At 39.9% G+C, this 18,206-nt stretch overlaps 1 protein-coding gene across 1 annotated transcript; it reads left to right on the top strand.

Annotated features, from left to right (window-relative positions):
* Nucleotides 1–1,764: 1,764 nt before the first annotated feature.
* Nucleotides 1,765–13,341, top strand: LOC121841589 (zinc finger protein 2 homolog). The gene is made up of 2 exons (XM_042310842.1): nt 1,765–2,326; nt 11,368–13,341. The coding sequence occupies exons 1-2, from the start codon at nt 2,059–2,061 to the stop codon at nt 12,693–12,695; spliced, it is 1,596 nt and encodes a 531-aa protein (XP_042166776.1). The 5' UTR covers nt 1,765–2,058; the 3' UTR covers nt 12,696–13,341.
* The last annotated feature ends 4,865 nt before the right edge of the window (nt 13,342–18,206 follow it).

Below are 18,206 nucleotides of genomic sequence, written 5' to 3'. Positions count from 1 at the left end.
GTGATTTGGTTACTTTTCAGTCACATGTGCATACGGGAGAGGGGTGTCTGATATCTGCAGGTCAATGCAACTGAGAAATATGATCCTTGTAATTATTCTATGTGAATATCAGCAGTGGTAATGATTGTGAAATATTTTGTTCATTTCATGAGAGCAACATGATAATTCATGATTTCCGGACACAACTCATGTTATTCTGGTTAAACAGTGAGAGACTAGTTGATTAAGGAGTGGGGATTTTTTTTTACAATTAGGAAATAATATGTTATGTTTTACTCGTACCTCAGCCAGCATTGTGAAAGGTTATGAAATAATATGTCATGTTTTACTCGTACCTCAGCCAGCATTGTGAATGGTTAGGAAATATGTTATGTTTTACTCGTACCTCAGCCAGCATTGTGAATGGTTAGGAAATAATATGTAATGTTTTACTCGTACCTCAGCCAGCATTGTGAATGGTTAGGAAATAATATGTCATGTTTTACTCGTACCTCAGCCAGCATTGTGAATGGTTAGGAAATAATATGTCATGTTTTACTCGTACCTCAGCCGGCATTCGGAATGGTTTCTGAGGTGGTGACATACTAGACCAGGGCAGTAAATCTAATACTTAGTTGTTTTTAGTCATGCATGAAAGGGCTGAGGTGGTTCTGTGGTTATAAGTTACTGACCTTGGAATACATTTCTGACCATGCTGACAGGGTCTGAATCAAACCTATTGTCCACCTGGTACACTGCCAGGGTCTGAATCAAACCCAATATTAAAAAGGGAAGATTGGTCAAGAGGGTGATGATTATTGTTGTTCTACTGCCTGATTGTTATGCAACAACACTGTTTACAAAAGCTTTGATAAAGAACAAGAAGGCCCACACACTGTTTACAAAAGCTTTGATAAAGAACAAGAAGGCCCACACACTGTTTACAAAAGCTTTGATAAATAACAAGAAGGCCCACACACTGTTTACAAAAGCTTTGTTAAATCAGCACAACAGTTTTCAGCTGCGCTAACATAATTGCAAAAAGGTTTTCTAATGATCAATTAACCTTTTAAAATGATCATCTTGGATAAGCTAACACAACGTGCCATTGGAACACAGGAGTGATGGTTGCTGATAATGGGCCTCTGTACGCCTATGGAGATTGTCCATAAAAAATCTGCCATTTCCAGCTACAATAGTCATTTACAACATTAACAATGTCTACACTGTATCTCTGATCAATTTGATGTTATTTTAATGAACAAAAAAAGGTGTTTTTCTTTCAAAAACAAGGACATTTCTAAGTGACCCCAAACTTTTGAACGGTAGTTAACATCGGGATGTATTGTTACACCATGTAGGAGCAGTATAGACCTAGGCTGTTCATTATATACATCTACATGATGTATTTTTACACCATGTAGGAGCAGTATAGACCTAGTCTGTTCATTATATACATCTACAGGATGTATTGTTACACCATGTAGGAGCAGTATAGACCTAGTCTGTTCATTATATACATCTGCAGGATGTATTGTTACACCATGTTGGAGCAGTATAGACCTACAGTAGCTAGCTACATATTTAGATTTAGTGTTACATAATGAAACTGCCATAAATGTGCTGTAGTAAACATGTTTTATTTGCACTAATTAAACAACACATTCCTGTCTTTGTATGTCTCAATATAATGGTATTATTTAATGAAATCCATTAAAAATATTCTTTATCTGAAAATCAAATATGATCCTCAACTGCGTTTCCCCTCCAGTCAGCAAACGGCGATATGCGTCTTTCAGGCGACGCTGCTAGCGTGACGTATAATCTAGTGGACGGTTCTTCAGAAACAGCTCGTCAACAGCCTCGGTAGCTTGATAGCTAACATAGCCGAAAGATTCAAGCTATTTATACGCTTTCGGTCTATATTAGCTACTGTGTTTTAGACACACTTCTGTCGTATCTACTTGTTAACCTATTTAATTTAATATTACGTTATTTTGTATTAGTCAGCTATAGTAGCTGGCTGGTTAAGTTAGCACTGGCCTAGTTGCTAATGATAGCTACCTAACATCCCCGACCATGAACTCCCAAAAATACTCCCCTACTGTTAAAGAAGAGGAGGTCTGCTGGACGGACAAAGAAGCTCTGGGGCTGAACATTGTTGTGAAAGAGGAGGAGGAGGATGTTACAGTAAAACAAGTAGAGGGTGAGGCTGTTAACGTGAAAGAAAAAGAGAAAGACGTTTCAGTGAAAGAAGAGGAAGACTCGTTCAGAGTGAAAGAGGAGGAGAGGGAGATTACTGTCACATTGGAGGAAGAAGAGGAGGTTGGATATCTGTTTAATACCAGTAAGTACCGTCTCTGCAGTCGTTGAACCAATATGCAGTAAAGGGGTTTTACACTTTAATGTTGTTCTGTAGGAATGGCTGAAGCTACACTGTAACATGTAGAACATCAAGAGTGGACCATCAACAAAACGTGAACAATTGATCAAATGCATCTAATGACAATGCCTGAAATACTGTAGTCCTCAATATCCCAATATGTAGTCTTAAAGGGGCAATCAGCAGTTGTTACATCCATTTTGGGACTAAAACATTAATGATCTGTACCCATTGTTTCTTGAAGAAATCACTTATAAATGCCTCTTGAGCTTAGTTCAACTGTCATACCCCATCAGAACCCAAAATATAAGCTTTTTTTTACTCCAATGTTTATCAGTAAATGTAGACAAACACTGTATATCCTCAACATGATTCATTGATTTAATTGAGTCTCAAGCATTTCTAAAACATTTAAATGTAATTAAATAATTTCAGAATAAGTAACGTAACAAAATGTGTAAAAAGGGAAGCGGTCTGAACTTAATGAATGCACTAGGGCCCCAACTAAAACAAATCTTGGGTCAACCAAGAATCATCTTTTCTTTCTACCAACCGATTGGTAGAAATATTATAACGTGTATTTTTCCATATATAGACACACCCCATGTGTTTTATTTAAATCAACTATATGTACTGAACTGGTCTGATGCTTTAAGCACGCTGTTTGATTAAATAATTAAGACACACAAATAACTCGGGAGCCAGAGATAGCCTAACCACCAGAAAAAATCTCTTCCTCCTCCTGGACGCACCGGAGTGGCTATAGTGGCTAATGCCCTTGTCCCGACGCTAGCACCAGTTAGCCTCGAGCCAGGCGCCCGGCTAGCGTTGTAACGACTACCAAACGGCTTCCCTGGTTCATATTTTGCTGTTCACTGGACCCTATGATCACTTGGCTACATAGCTGATGCCTGCTGGACTGTTCATTAATCACGGTACTCCATTTTGTTTATCTGTCGGCCCCAGCCTCGAACTCAGGCCCTGTGTGTAGTTAACTGACCCTCTCTGCCCATTCATTGCCATTTTACCTGTTGTTGTTGTCTTACCCGTTGTTGTCTTAACTAGCTCTCCCAATCAACACCTCTGATTGCTTTATGCCTCGCTTTATGTCTCTCTAATGTCAATATGCCTTGTATACTGTTTAGGGTAGTTATAATTGTTTTATTTTACTGCGAAGCCCCTAGTCCCACTCATCATGCCTCAGAGAACTCTTTTGTCCCACCTCCCACACATGTGGTGACCTCACCTAACATAACTGGTGCCTCCAGAGATGCAACCTCTCTTATCATCACTCAATGCCTAGGTTTACCTCCACTGTACCTGCACCCTACCATACCCGTCTGTACATTATGCCTTGAATCTATCCTACCACGCCCAGAAATCTGCTCCTTTTATTCTCTGTTCCCAACGCACTAGACTACCAGTTCTGATAGCCTTTAGCCGTACCCCCATCCTAGTCCTCTGTTCCTCTGGTGATGTAGAGATTAACCCAGGCCCAGCGTGTCCCCAGGCGCTCTCCTTTGTTGACTTCTGTAACCGTAAAAGCCTTGGTTTCGTGCATGTTAACATCAGAAGCCTCCTCCCTAAGTTTGTTTTACTCACTGCTTTAGCACACTCCACCAACCTTGATGTCCTTGCCGTGTCTGAATCCTGGCTTTGGAAGGCCACCAAAAATTCAGAAATTTCCATCCCCAACTACATTTTCCGTCAAGGTAGAACTGTCAAAGGGGGAGGAGTTGCTATCTACTGCAGAGATGGACTAAAAGGTTCTGTAATACTTTCCAGGTCTAAGCCCAAACAGTTCGAGCTTCTAATTTAAAAAAATGATCTCCAGAAATAAGTCTTGCACTGTTGCTGCCTGTTACAGATCCCCCTCAGCTCCCAGCAGTGCCCTGGACACCATATGTGAATTGATTGCCCCCCCATCTATCTTCAGAGTTCGTTCTGTTAGGTGACCTAAACTGGGATGCCTGGTTGTTCTTTAAAAGTAATTTCCTCACCACCTTAAATAAGCATGCCCCTTTCAAAAAATGTACAACTAAGAACAGATATAGCCCTTGGTTCACTCCAGACCTGACTGCCCTCGACCAGCACAAAAACTTCCTGTGGCGTACTGCACTAGCATCGAATAGTCCCCGCGATATGCAACTTTTCAGAGAAGTCAGGAACCAATACACACAGTCAGTTAGGAAAGCAAAAGCTATCTTTTTCAAACAGAAATTTGCATCCTGTAGCTCTAACTCCAAAAAGTTCTGGGACACTGTAAAGTCCATGGAGAATAAGAGCACCTCATCCCAGCTGCCCACTGCACTGAGGCTAGGAAACACTGTCACCACCGATAACTCCACGATAATTAAGAATTTCAATAAGCAATTCTATACGGCTGGCCATGCTTTCCTCCTGGCTACCCCAACCCCCGCCACAGCTCCCCACCCCCCGCAGTTACTTGCCCAAGCCTCCCCAGCTTCTCCTTCACCCAAATCCAGATAGCTGATGTTCTGAAAGAGTTGCAAAACCTAGACCCGTACAAATCAGCTGGGCTAGACAATCTGGACCCTCTCTTTCTCAAAATATCCGCCGCCAGTCTGTTCAACCTCTCTTTCGTATCGTCCGAGGTTCCTAAAGATTGGAACGCTTCCGCAGTCATCTCCCTCTTCAAAGGGGGTGACACTCTAGACCCAAACTGTTACAGACCAATATCGATCCTGCCCTACCTTTCTAAAGTCTTCGAAAGCCATGTTAACAGATCACTGACCATTTTGAATCCCACCGTACCTTTTCCACTGTCCAATCCGGTTTCCGAGCTGGTCACGAGTGCACCTCAGCCAATCTCAAGGTACTAAACGATATCATAACTGCTGTTGTGTCTTTACTATCATTAAACTGAAGACTTCGTTTTTATCAAAGATTCTCTGTAATTAGTTACTCGATTAAACTGAATAATCATGTAACTGTAATTAACTAGGAAGTTGGGGCACCAAGGAAAGTATTCAGATTACAAAGTTATAATTTCCCAATATAACCTTTCAGATATTTTCATATCTGATCAAAAGTCTTCTGATTAATGATTTATTTATTTTACCTCACGTTAGTCTCATTCCAAATGTTGTAAATTGTTGGTTATCTGCACGAATCCAGTCTTCACTATGAGGCATCCATACATCAATTGTCTTAAATTATTTATTTATTACTAAGTAATTCACAGAAATGCATAAACAAAAAGTAAATATGGTTACATGAAATGATAGAATGTGCCCAAGTGGGCTGAACCGGCATGGTGGCTTGTTAGACAAAGGGGCAATGGAGGTCGACTAAGAAGTCCCTACAGAGTTAATTATAACAATTAAAATGCTAATCCCTTACACGTGAACGCTCACTCATTCGCAAACAATTGCAATCAATATATATATTTACGCTCAGTCTGTCGTCTTGATTGCTGGTGAAAAGTCTTTATTTTGTAGAATTGTCCGTCTCTCTCCCTGTCTTGGTTAGAGGGGATAGTTCAAAGTGACATTCGTTATAGAATGGATGTTTCGGCGGTTGTCGTTCTTTGCGTTCAATGATACCGAATTCCTAGCTGCAGACTAGTAATCAATATCAAAGACTTGTTCTTATTCTGTCGGTATCAATAGTCTAAGAGTTTAACCACGTGGTATGGTTAAAAGATTCAACATTGGTCTACAATCTTTGTCTACAAAACATGGTCTACTGATAATTTCTCAAAATTGGGAGTTATTCAGAATGGCAGAAAAGGGGCTGTCCCAGGAGGCCTGACCCTAACCGGGCTCAGGGGCGGTCCTCTGATTTAGTTCAAATCAAAAGGGAATTGTATTTTTCTTCATTAAACAGTCCACAACCATATTACACAATTATACAAACAGTATCATACTCACTTGTTCATCTTACACAACAATTAGATGTAAACCTCATATCTGAGGCTATTATGTAAACAGTGTTATGGTAATGTGGCCACACCATCTCCCACGAGCTTCCCAAAGTTGTAACAAACGGACCAGTTCATTGCTGGATTCTTCACCGACCTTTTATACTTTCTCCGGAACATGAAATTTGTTTGAGTTCTGTGAGGTGGAAGCAATTCCTTTGTCCTCTGTGAAAGTTTACCCTATCTCTAATACTGTGTGTCCATGAGGCAGGGTCTTCTAAGGCATTTACGACCTCTGACCACAGTAGTCTGGTTGTAGAAGCAGAGAGCGGGGGATGGTACTCGCTGTACTCAAAGAGGGCAACGTCATGACACCGCCATCGACAAGAGACAATACAGTGTCGCTGTCTTCATCAACCTGGCCAAGGCTTTCGACTCTGTCAATCACCGTATTCTTAACAGCTTTGGTTTCTCAAATGACTGACTCGCCTGGTTCACCAACTACTTCTCAGACAGAGTTCAGTGTGTCAAATTGAAGGGCCTGTTGTAGGGACCTCTGGCAGTCTCTATGGGGGTACCACAAGGTTCAATTCTCGGGCTGACTATTTTCTCTGTGTATACCAACAATGTTGCTCTTGCTGCGGGTTATTACTTGATCCACCTTTACGCAGACAACACCATTCTGTATACATCTGTCCCTTCTTTGGACACTGTTAACTTCTTGGTGACAGGGGGGCAGTATTGAGTAGCTTGGATGAATAAGGTGCCCAGAGTAAATTGCCTGCTACTCTGTCCCAGATGCTAATATCTGCATATTATTAGTAGTATTGGATAGAAAACACTGAAGTTTCTAAAACGGTTTGAATGATGTCTGTGAGTATAACAGAACTCATATGGCAGGCGAAAACCTGAGACAAATCCAACCAGGAAGTGGGAAATCTGAGGTTTGTAGTTTCATTTAAGTGATTGCCTATCCAATATGCTGAGTCTATGGGGCCAGATTGCACTTCCCAAGGATTCCAACAGCCTTTAGAAAGTTGTTTGAGGCTTCTATTGTGGAAGGGGGTCGAATAAGAGCTGTTTCAACAAGTGGACTAGGCTGTGGCCAATCAGTTGTTTACTGTGCGGCGTGACAGCCTAGTCGCGCATTGTGCCTTTGGAATAGTGAACTAAACACACGAACAAAACGGAGGTATTTTGGACAAATATGGACGTAATCGAACAAAACAAACATTTTTTGTGGGAGTCCTGGGAGTGCATTCCGACGAAGATCAGCAAAGGTATGTGAAGATTTATAATGCTATTTATGACTTTTGTTGACTCCATAATTTGGCGGGTAACTGTATGGCTTGCTTTTGTGGCTGAACGCTGTTCTCAGATTATTTAATATTGTGCTTTTGCTGTAAAGCTTTTTTGAAATCTGACACAGCGGTTGCATTAAGAACAAGTTTATCTTTAATTCTATGTAAAACATGTATATTTCATCAACGTTTGATGAGTATTTCTGTTATTTGATGTGGCTCTCTGCAATTTCTCCGGATGTTTTGGTGGCATTTCTGAACATGGCGCCAATGTAAACTGAGGTTTTTGGATATAAATATAAACTTGATCGAACAAAACATACATGTATTGTGTAACATTGAGTCCTAGGAGTGTCATCTGATGAAGATCGTCAAAGGTTATTGATTAATTTATCTATATTTCTGCTTTTTGTGACACCTCTCTTTGGTTGGAAAATGGCTGAATACTTTCTGTGACTAGTTGCTGACCTAACATAATGATATGTTCTGCTTTCGCCGAAAAGCCTTTTTGAAATCGGACACTCTGGTTGGATTAACGAGAAGTGTATCTTTATGGTGTAAAATACTTGTAATGATTGAGGAATTTCAATTATGAGATTTCTGTTGTTTTGAAATTGGCACCCTTCACTTTCACTGGCTGTTGGCGAGGTGGGACGCTAGCGTCCCGAACGATCCCAGAGAGGTTAACCTTTCTAGGGCAGGGAACCCCTCGACAACATTCCGCTGAAAAGGCAGCTTGCGAAATTCAAAAATATTTTTTGGAAATATGTAACTTTCACACATTAACAAGTCCAATACAGCAAATGAAAGATAAACATCTTGTTAATCTACCCATCGTGTCCGATTAAAAAAAAAATAATAATAATAAATACAAAATTTAAAAAATGCTTTCCAGCGAAAGTACAACATATGATTATGTTAGGTCATAGCCAAGTCAAAAAAACACAGCCGTTTTCCCAGCCAAAGATGGGAGTCACAAAAAGCAGAAATAAAGATCAAATTAATCACTAACCTTTGATGATCTTCATCAGATGACACTCATAGGACTTCATGTTACACAATACATGTATGTTTTGTTCGATAATGTGCATATTTATATCCAAAAATCTCAGTTTACATTGGCGCGTTACATGCAGTAATTTTTTGATTCCAAAACATCTGGTGATTTTGCAGAAAGACTCATAATAAACATTGATAAAAGATAGACTTCTCCTTAATGCGACCGCTGTGTCAGATTTCAAAAAAACTTTACTGAAAAAGTATAATCTGAGAACGACGCTCAGAACCCAAAACGGCCAGAGGAATAAACACCATTTTGGAGTCAAAAGAAGTTAGAAATTACACCATAAATATTCACTTACCTTTGATCTTCATCAGAAGGCACTCCCAGGAATCCCAGTTCGACAATAAATGACTGATTTGTTCCATAAATTTCAATAAAGTCCATAATTTGTCTTGTTGTTAGCGTGTTCAGCCCAGTAATCCATCTTCATGAGGCATAGGCACTTCGTCCATACAAAAACTTGAAAAGTTCCGTCACAGTCCTTTAGAAACATGTCAAAGGATGTATGGAATCAATCTTTAGGATGTTTTTAACATAAAACATCAATAATGTTCCAACCGGAGAATTCCTTTGTCTGAAGAAAAGCACTGGAACGAGAGGTAACTCTGTCGGGCGCGCGTCATGAGACCAAGGCACTCTGCCAGACCACTGACTCAGAGGTCTCATTAGCCCCTCCTTTATAGTAGAAGCCTCATTCAAGTTTCTAAAGACTGTTGACATCTAGTGGAAGCCGTAGGAAGTGCAACTTTATCCATATCTCAATGTGTATTCGGTAAGCCAAGCTTTAAAAAACTACTAACCTCAGATGTCCTACTGCCTGGTTGGATTTTTCTCAGGTTTTTGCCATACTCACAGACATCATTCAAACTGTTTTAGAAACTTAAGCATGTTTTCTATCCAATACTAATAATAATATGCATATATTAGCATCTGGGACAGAGTAGGAGGCAGTTCACTCTGAGCACGCTATTAATCCAAAAGTGAAAATGCTGCCCCCTATCCCAAACCTCCAAACGAGGTTCAATGCCATACAACACTCTTCCATGGCCTTCAACTGCTCTTAAACGCGAGTAAAACTAAATGTATGCTTTTAAACCGATCGTTGCCCGTACCCGCCCGTCCAGCATCACTACTCTGGACGGTTCTGACTTAGAATATGTGGACAACTGTAAATACCTAGGTGTCTTGCTAGACTGTAAACTCTCCTTCCAGACTAATATTAAGCATTTCCAATCCAAAATGAAATCTAGAATTGGCTTCCTATTTTGCAACAAAGCCTCCTTCACTCACGCTGCCGAACATATCCTCGCAAAACTGACTATCCTAGCGATCCTTGACTTCAGTGATGTCATTTTCAAAATAGCCTCCAACACTACACAGCAAACTGGATGCAGTCTATCACAGTGCCATCCGTTTTGTTACCAAAGCTTCATGTACCACTGCTCTCGTCGGCTGGCCCACATATTCGTCTCCAAACCCACTGGCTCCAGGTCATTTATAAGTCTTTGCTAGGCCGCCTTAACTCAGCTCACTGGTCACCATAGCAACACCCACCCATTGCATGTGCTCCAGGAAATATATCTCACTGGTCATCCCCAAAGCCAACACCTACTTTGGCTGCCTTTCCTTCCAGTTCTCTGCTGCCAATGACTGGAACGAATTGCAAAAATCACTGAAGCTGGAGACTCTGCCTCACTAACTTTAAGCATCAGTTATCTGAGGAGCTTGCCGATCTCTGCAGCTGTACACAGCCCATCTGTAAATAGCCCATCCAACTATCTACTTCATCCCCATGTTTTTATTGACTTTTTTTGCTCTTTTGCACACCAGTATTTCTACTTGCACATCATCATCTGCACATCCATCTCTCCAGTGTTTATTTGTAATTACTTCGCTACTATGGCCTATTTATTGCCTTACCTTCTTACTCCATTTGCACACACTTTCTATTGTGTTATTGACTGTACGTTTGTTTATCCCAAGTGTATGTAACTCTGTTGTTTTTTTGTCGCACTGCTTTGCTTTATCTTGGCCAGGTCGCAGTTGTAAATGAGAACTTGTTCTCGACTGGCCTACCTGGTTAAATAAAGGTGAAATACAAAGAAATCTAAACTGTATTAGCAACACCCAAATGTATACTGTCATTAACGCGGTTCTTCAATAATTACACATAATTCTTAATACTGTAGCAAACATTATATTAAGCAGGACATTCAAACGAGCCTTACAATTATAATCCAAAGTAGTGTGAAATGTACTCATAAGCAACCTGGAAATGGAGATTACTCCCCTGCGTTTTCCCCCATTCACATTCAGAATACATAGTTTTTCACAATCATCTTTGCTCACCATTTTTGCTCCAGGCAGATATACTACATCCATAACTATCGGTTTCCTCATTAGCAGGGAGGTGTTTCTGCAATCAACTTGTGTGCTAACTGCCCTCGTCCTGCAATTTTATTAACCACAGAAAGGGGCCTATATTGGAGACCAAAAGTCATCTGGCACACTGCTTAGGATTTCAACAACATGAATAACTTATTTCTAGTCTACAATCATCAATGTTACTACTAATGTGAAACAAGACAAAATATGAATATTGTTGCTCATTTTAAGACAATTGTCAAATAATTTTAACATTCATTACAGACATCAATTGTTGTACAACATCATGACCACGCTGTTGGTATCACCTTTTACAGTGGATTACCTCTGTTGTGGGCCTTTAACCATCTGTCTGACTTTGTTGTTCACACAGAAGAGAGACGGGACTACCATGGGTCCTCTGGGGAGCCTCAACAACATCATGATGCTGACGAGGCAGAGCAGAGTCTCTCTACATCAGAACACCTCAAGAAACACCAGCAGAGACCCACACGGAGGAGAATTCACTGCTGCTCTGACTGTGGGAAGAGATTCACCTCCTCATCAGGCATTAAAATGCATCAGAGAACACACACAGGAGAGAGGTCTTATAGCTGTGATCAATGTGGGAAGAGTTTTAGACAATCTGGAAGTCTGACAGTGCACCAGAGAATACACACAGGAGAGAAACCTTATAGTTGTGATCAATGTGGGAAGAGTTTTACTACATCTGGCTCTCTGACTCTCCATCAGAGAACACACACAGGAGAGAAACCTTATAGCTGTGGTCAATGTGGGAAGAGTTTTGTTAAATCTAGCAAGCTGACTCAACACCAGAGATCACACACAGGAGAGAAACCTTATAGCTGTGGTCAATGTGGGAAGAGTTTTACTACATCTGGCTATCTGACTCTACATCAGAGAATACACACAGGAGAGAAACCATATATCTGTGATCAATGTGGGAAGAGTTTTGTTCGATCTGACCAGCTGACATTACACCAGAGAACACACACAGGAGAGAAACCTTATAGCTGTGGTCAATGTGGGAAGAGATTTGTTACATCTAGCTCTCTGACATTACACCAGAGAACACACACAGGAGAGAAATCTTATAGCTGTGATCAATGTGGGAAGAGTTTTGTTACATCTAGCTCTCTGACATTACACCAGAGAACACACACAAGAGAGAAATCTTATAGCTGTGATCAATGTGGGAAGAGTTTTACTACATCTGGCTATCTGACTCTACATCAGAGAATACACACAGGAGAGAAACCATATATCTGTGATCAATGTGGGAAGCGTTTTGTTACATCTAGCTGTCTGACATTACACCAGAGAACACACACAGGAGAGAAACCTTATAGTTGTGGTCAATGTGGGAAGTGTTTTAGGAATTCTGGTGATCTGACAGTGCACCAGAGAATACACACAGGAGAGAAACCTTATAGCTGTGATCAATGTGGGAAGAGATGTACTTCCTCTGGCTCTCTGACTCTACACAAGAGAACACACACAGGAGAGAAACCTTATATCTGTGGTCAATGTGGGAAAAGGTTTGTTTCATCTAGCAAGCTGACTCAACACCAGAGAACACACACAGGAGAGAAACCGTATAGCTGTGATCAATGTGGGAAGAGTTTTGGTCAATCTGGCAGTCTGACTGTACACAAGAGAACACACACAGTAGAGAAACCTCTTAGCTTTGACCAGAGATAATCTGATAAAAGATCTCTGATCAAATATCAGAAAATACATACATGGAGTTGTTTCATGATATCAATTAATTAATGTCACAATGTAGAATGTTTTAACATTGCAGTAGGAGTATCTTAATGTCACAATGTAGAACCCAAAATGCCATTTCCGCAGGAGAGTGAAATCCTGCTGGCCTTTGATGGGGAAAACATCCACGCCCTCGAGGACGTCCCCATGGGACTTGGGGCTCTGCTAGGGCTGTATTTATTTTATTTTCCCTTAAATTTCTCAAAAATGTCAGAAAAACAAAGTTTTTGTGTTTTGGGGTGATGTTACCAGTGTTTTGGGGTGAAGTTACCAGGGCCGGTCACAAAGATGGCAAACTTCCTAACATAGCTAAGTGAATATGATATACACACTAAAGCTGAAAAATCTGCATTTAGCATCAAGTCTACAATATTGTTAGTTTACCTATGATTCATTTTTAATTTGTTTTTATTGTACATCATTATTTAAAAGATGTTTAAATGTCATTAAAAGCACTATACAAAATAAATGTATTATTTATTATGGTCTGACATGTCTGCAGAAATGTTGCAATTTTGTAATGTGTTTTTGTAATTGCTTTGTAAATATTAATTCACATTTGTGGTGCCACTAAATAAAAAATTATTTAAGTCAATATTGTTATAATGGAGGGAGGTTCTTCGAGGAACCATTATAAGGGGTTCTTCAAAGAACTTATAGGGGTTCCCACAAAAGGTTCTTCAAATAACTTTTAGGGGTTCCCCCACAGCTTCAATTTGAAGAACCTCTAAAGGATACTCCAGGAACCTTTACTTTTTAGAGTGTATATTGATGAAAGTCACCTTGTCCGTGAGACATTTACATAGTTATACACAGCCCAATTTGCGATTACTATTTTGGGGCGAAATGGCAGCCACAACAGACAGACCTGATATCGCCCTTAATTCGACGTCACGCGCTGAGTGGAAATGACCTATTTAGCTACACTTTGTAGTACATTTTTACACGATAATAAATGTTTCTGATGCCACATCGCCCGTTTTCAAAGGGAGTCATTGGTTTTTAGGGGCAGTCGCTTTGAAGCTATTTGTCAAAGTATTTTACTCAACTGCGATACCAACTCCAGTCAGCAGATGGCGATGTGCGTTTTTCAGGTGATTCTGCCACTGAAACGTATAATCTAGTGGACAAAACGCTTCTTCAACATCAACAGTTAGTCAGCCAGCTTGCTTCACTCAAACTTTATGGAAGAATGTTTATTCAATAAATCTAGTAAACACCTCTCATACAAGGAAGACCCCCCCCCCAGGCCTTAAGGTCAGTTGTATTTCAAATATAGTACCCGGACGGAGAAAATCCAAGAAGTGTATTAGAGTTACATCTTTAGGGTAACTTGCACTAAAGTTTACACACTCCCATCAGTTTCTGAGACAATTGCCCAGACTTTGTAGACTGTTTAATAATGCTTAAACTTCATCTTTATCAAATGATCCATTAAAGATACCAACTCAAAACCTTTGTCTATATATGGGTTGTTTAAATTGTATCTAATTATATTCCCAGTATTACTTTATCGCTAGTGTCGTGTCTTTGGCTATGCCGGATTAAGTGATATGACCTGCTATTCTATAAAATAATTTCTCTGTAATTACTATTACCTGATTGCGCTAATCATGTAAATGTAATTAACTAGAGAGTCGGGCACCACAAAATAGTATTTATAGAGCTGTTATCTTCCAAATAAACTCTTAAAGACCTAGTAATATTTTACATCCATAGCAGTCGATATCAATCGTCACCTCAATTCAGTCTCATAATCAGAAAGTTGTAAATTCTTGGTTATCTGCAAGAACCCTGGCTAACAAGTTGAATCAGCAATACAAATTTGGGTTTAATTATTTATTTACTAAATACCTAACTAATCACACAGAATTCACATACACACAATTAATCATAACTTGATTACAAGTTATGTCATAAAGGAAAACGTCCCTAGCTGACGGAACAGATATGACAGCTGGTTACACAAAGAAAAGGGGATTGGGTTTGAGTGAAAGAGCAGGAAGACTGAGGAACAAAAGGAGAAGTGATGTCTCTATTGGGCCGTAGGCAGCTACTCTATCGTAAATACAGTATCTTAGGCCTTCTAAATTACCGCCCATTTGGAAAAGGAAAATGCAATAAATATTTACTCTGAGCTGCGCTTTGATGGGTTGGTTGTAGATGGATGGCCGTGATGCCCAACAGAGTCCTTTGTCCTTTGAAGAGTGTCTCTGGTGGTGAACGAGAAATGTTGTAGTGTCGTCGTTGGGTGGTAGACGGGATACCCTGTCTGTCCTTTCCTATAGCCCACGTTTTTAGCTGCTGTTGCTAACTCAACGGCTAGCAGGTATCACTTCTGTAGTGAATAAGAGCTAAAAGTTCATACCATTCGCAACCAAAGCTCACGCTGAGGTTGGCTTCATTCTGTAGTTATATGAACCATGCTGACATCGGATCGTCATCCTAATGTACCCGGGACAGGAAGTTCTGTTGTCGTCAAGGCTTTATATAGGAAGGGAGAAGAGGGCGTGTTTGAAAAGTTTTATATCCCATTTTCCTTCACAGAGGCGGGCCACTGAGTGAGCAGCCCTAACTTATGAAAACCCACATCTCACATTTTAGAAGCTAAAATCACATTTCATCCCGTCACAAATAATGTCATATTCAAACATTTAAATTGAACAACAATTCCATGTGAATCCGATAACTCTGATGTGTAGACTTTCCACTGTATAGTTTGTCATCTTATCATTGATGAGAATGTCTCAGATGACAACCGAACTGACATCATATTAATTAAGTACCATTGCATATGTTCAATTGTTCGGATTACCAGAATATAGTTCATTTCCCCCCACATTCTGACGTTCCCAGAATCTCTATATTAACCAAGGGTATTTTAAATGTAACCTCAGTAGGTTAGAGAGAGGAAATTGGGGGTAAGAGGTATTTATGACTGTCATAAACCTAACCCCCAGGCCAATGTCATGACACTAGTAATCATTATACACACATACAATTCATCATATTTTCATATAAAGCGTAAGAAAATCTCAGCTACTCACGACAACCATTCCATTTGCTTTTTCAAGGACTCTCCGCAGCTACAAAGCAGCTCTCCAAACATACTCCCAGCAGAACAAAAAATAAACTTTTGATTCCCGGAAAATGACCATGGGATCCCCAACAGTTCTCGAACTTCCCAGAGACCATGGCAAAATCAAGCCTCCCAGGAACTATAGATCTTCCGCTGCTTTCTAAAATATCATCCCGCTTATTATCCAAATTTCAATCATCTGATTAAGCATATTTCTATATGTTACTATCCAAATGTCAGATTAAGACTCATTTCCATATTCACACAACACAATGCTATTTTCAAACATACCTAATCAATTAGTTGTTTTTCAACAATATTTTAACCTGCAGGAATATTTTCACATTTCTATGTCATGGTTAGTTCCTAGGATAATGTAACTCATACATTTACATCTTTCAATACTTCTGAAATGGGGTGCAGATTTAAAACAACTCAATGTTTAAAACAATTACAGGTGCACCTTACTATCTTATACTAGCCCATCCAACTGCCTACCTCATCCCCATGTTTTTATTTACTTTTTTTGCTCTTTTGAACACCAATATTTTTACTTGCACATCTATCACTCTATCACATTTGTTAAATTGTAATTACTTTGCTACTATGGCCTATTTATTGCCCCCATACTCCATTTGCACACACTATATAAAGATTTTTCTATTGTTTTATTGACTGTACGTTTGTTTATCCCACTTGTAACTCTGTGTTGTTTTTGTCACACTGCTTTGCTTTATCATGGCCAGGTTGCAGCTGTAAATGACAACTCTTTCTCGACTGGCCTACCTGGTTAAATAAAGGTGAAATAAAAAAATAAAAAATAATATTCGTCACTTTACTGACAACACCCAAATGGATACTGTCATTAACGCGGTTCTTCAATAATTACACATCATTCTTTATACTGTAGCTGTTTTGTTAGTCACATGTTCAACTATCATCAGCTGATCCAGGAAATCATTTTCTGAATGCCAGTTAAATGTCAAACATCACAACATGCAACAACAACCAAAGTGCTTCTTCATTCTTTACTCTGGTAAAGACAGTTATGCCGTGGTCCATGTTGGATCCAACATCCCTAACAAATTGATGTTTATAATGTTATTGTCTGCTTGATTTACAGTCGGGTCTCGTTAGTCTGTTTGGACACGGAGATACTTAGCTCATAATGTGTAGAGAACTGTTCCTTGATGGATAGACTATTGTACAACACACACAGCTATTTTCCTATATTTGTTCATACAGTGCCTTGCGAAAGTATTCGGCCCCCTTGAACTTTGCGACATTTCAGGCTTCAAACATAAAGATATAAAACTGTATTTTTTTGTGAAGAATCAACAACAAGTGGGACACAATCATGAAGTGGAACGACATTTATTGGATATTTCAAACTTTTTTAACAAATCAAAAACTGAAGAATTGGGCGTGCAAAATTATTCAGCCCCCTTAAGTTAATACTTTGTAGCGCCACCTTTTGCTGCGATTACAGCTGTAAGTCGCTTGGGGTATGTCTCTATCGGTTTTGCACATCGAGAGACTGAATTTTTTTCCCATTCCTCCTTGCAAAACAGCTCGAGCTCAGTGAGGTTGGATGGAGAGCATTTGTGAACAGCAGTTTTCAGTTCTTTCCACAGATTCTCGATTGGATTCAGGTCTGGACTTTGACTTGGCCATTCTAACACCTGGATATGTTTATTTTTGAACCATTCCATTGTAGATTTTGCTTTATGTTTTGGATCATTGTCTTGTTGGAAGACAAATCTCCGTCCCAGTCTCAGGTCTTTTGCAGACTCCATCAGGTTTTCTTCCAGAATGGTCCTGTATTTGGCTCCATCCATCTTCCCATCAATTTGAACCATCTTCCCTGTCCCTGCTGAAGAAAAGCAGGCTCTGCAGTTCATCCAGAGTGATCATGGGCCTCTTGGCTGCATCTCTGATCAGTCTTCTCTTTGTATGAGCTGAAAGTTTAGAGGGACGGCCAGGTCTTGGTAGATTTGCAGTGGTCTGATACTCCTTCCATTTCAATATTATCGCTTGCACAGTGCTCCTTGGGATGTTTAAAGCTTGGGAAATCTTCTTGTATCCAAATCCGGCTTTAAACTTCTTCACAACAGTATCTCGAACCTGCCTGGTGTGTTCCTTGTTCTTCATGATGCTCTCTGCGCCTTTAACGGACCTCTGAGACTATCACAGTGCAGGTGCATTTATACGGAGACTTGATTACACACAGGTGGATTGTACTTATCATCATTAGTCATTTAGGTCAACATTGGATCATTCAGAGATCCTCACTGAACTTCTGGAGAGAGTTTGCTGCACTGAAAGTAAAGGGGCTGAATAATTTTGCACGCCCAATTTTTCAGTTT

The sequence above is a fragment of the Oncorhynchus tshawytscha genome, linkage group LG32 (genome assembly GCF_018296145.1).
Source record: "Oncorhynchus tshawytscha isolate Ot180627B linkage group LG32, Otsh_v2.0, whole genome shotgun sequence".
In the NCBI taxonomy this organism is placed as follows: domain Eukaryota; kingdom Metazoa; phylum Chordata; class Actinopteri; order Salmoniformes; family Salmonidae; genus Oncorhynchus; species Oncorhynchus tshawytscha.
The sequence above is the reverse complement of the archived record's forward strand: the minus strand, read 5'-3'. Positions and strand labels throughout refer to the sequence as shown.

Excerpts from the sequence above, each read along its gene's own strand:
- LOC121841589 (XM_042310842.1), top strand. The coding sequence starts at position 2,059 with ATGAACTCCCAAAAATACTCCCCTACTGTTAAAGAAGAGGAGGTCTGC. Across the intron at positions 2,327-11,367 it reads TGGATATCTGTTTAATACCA|AAGAGAGACGGGACTACCAT; the intron begins GTAAGTACCGTC and ends TTGTTCACACAG.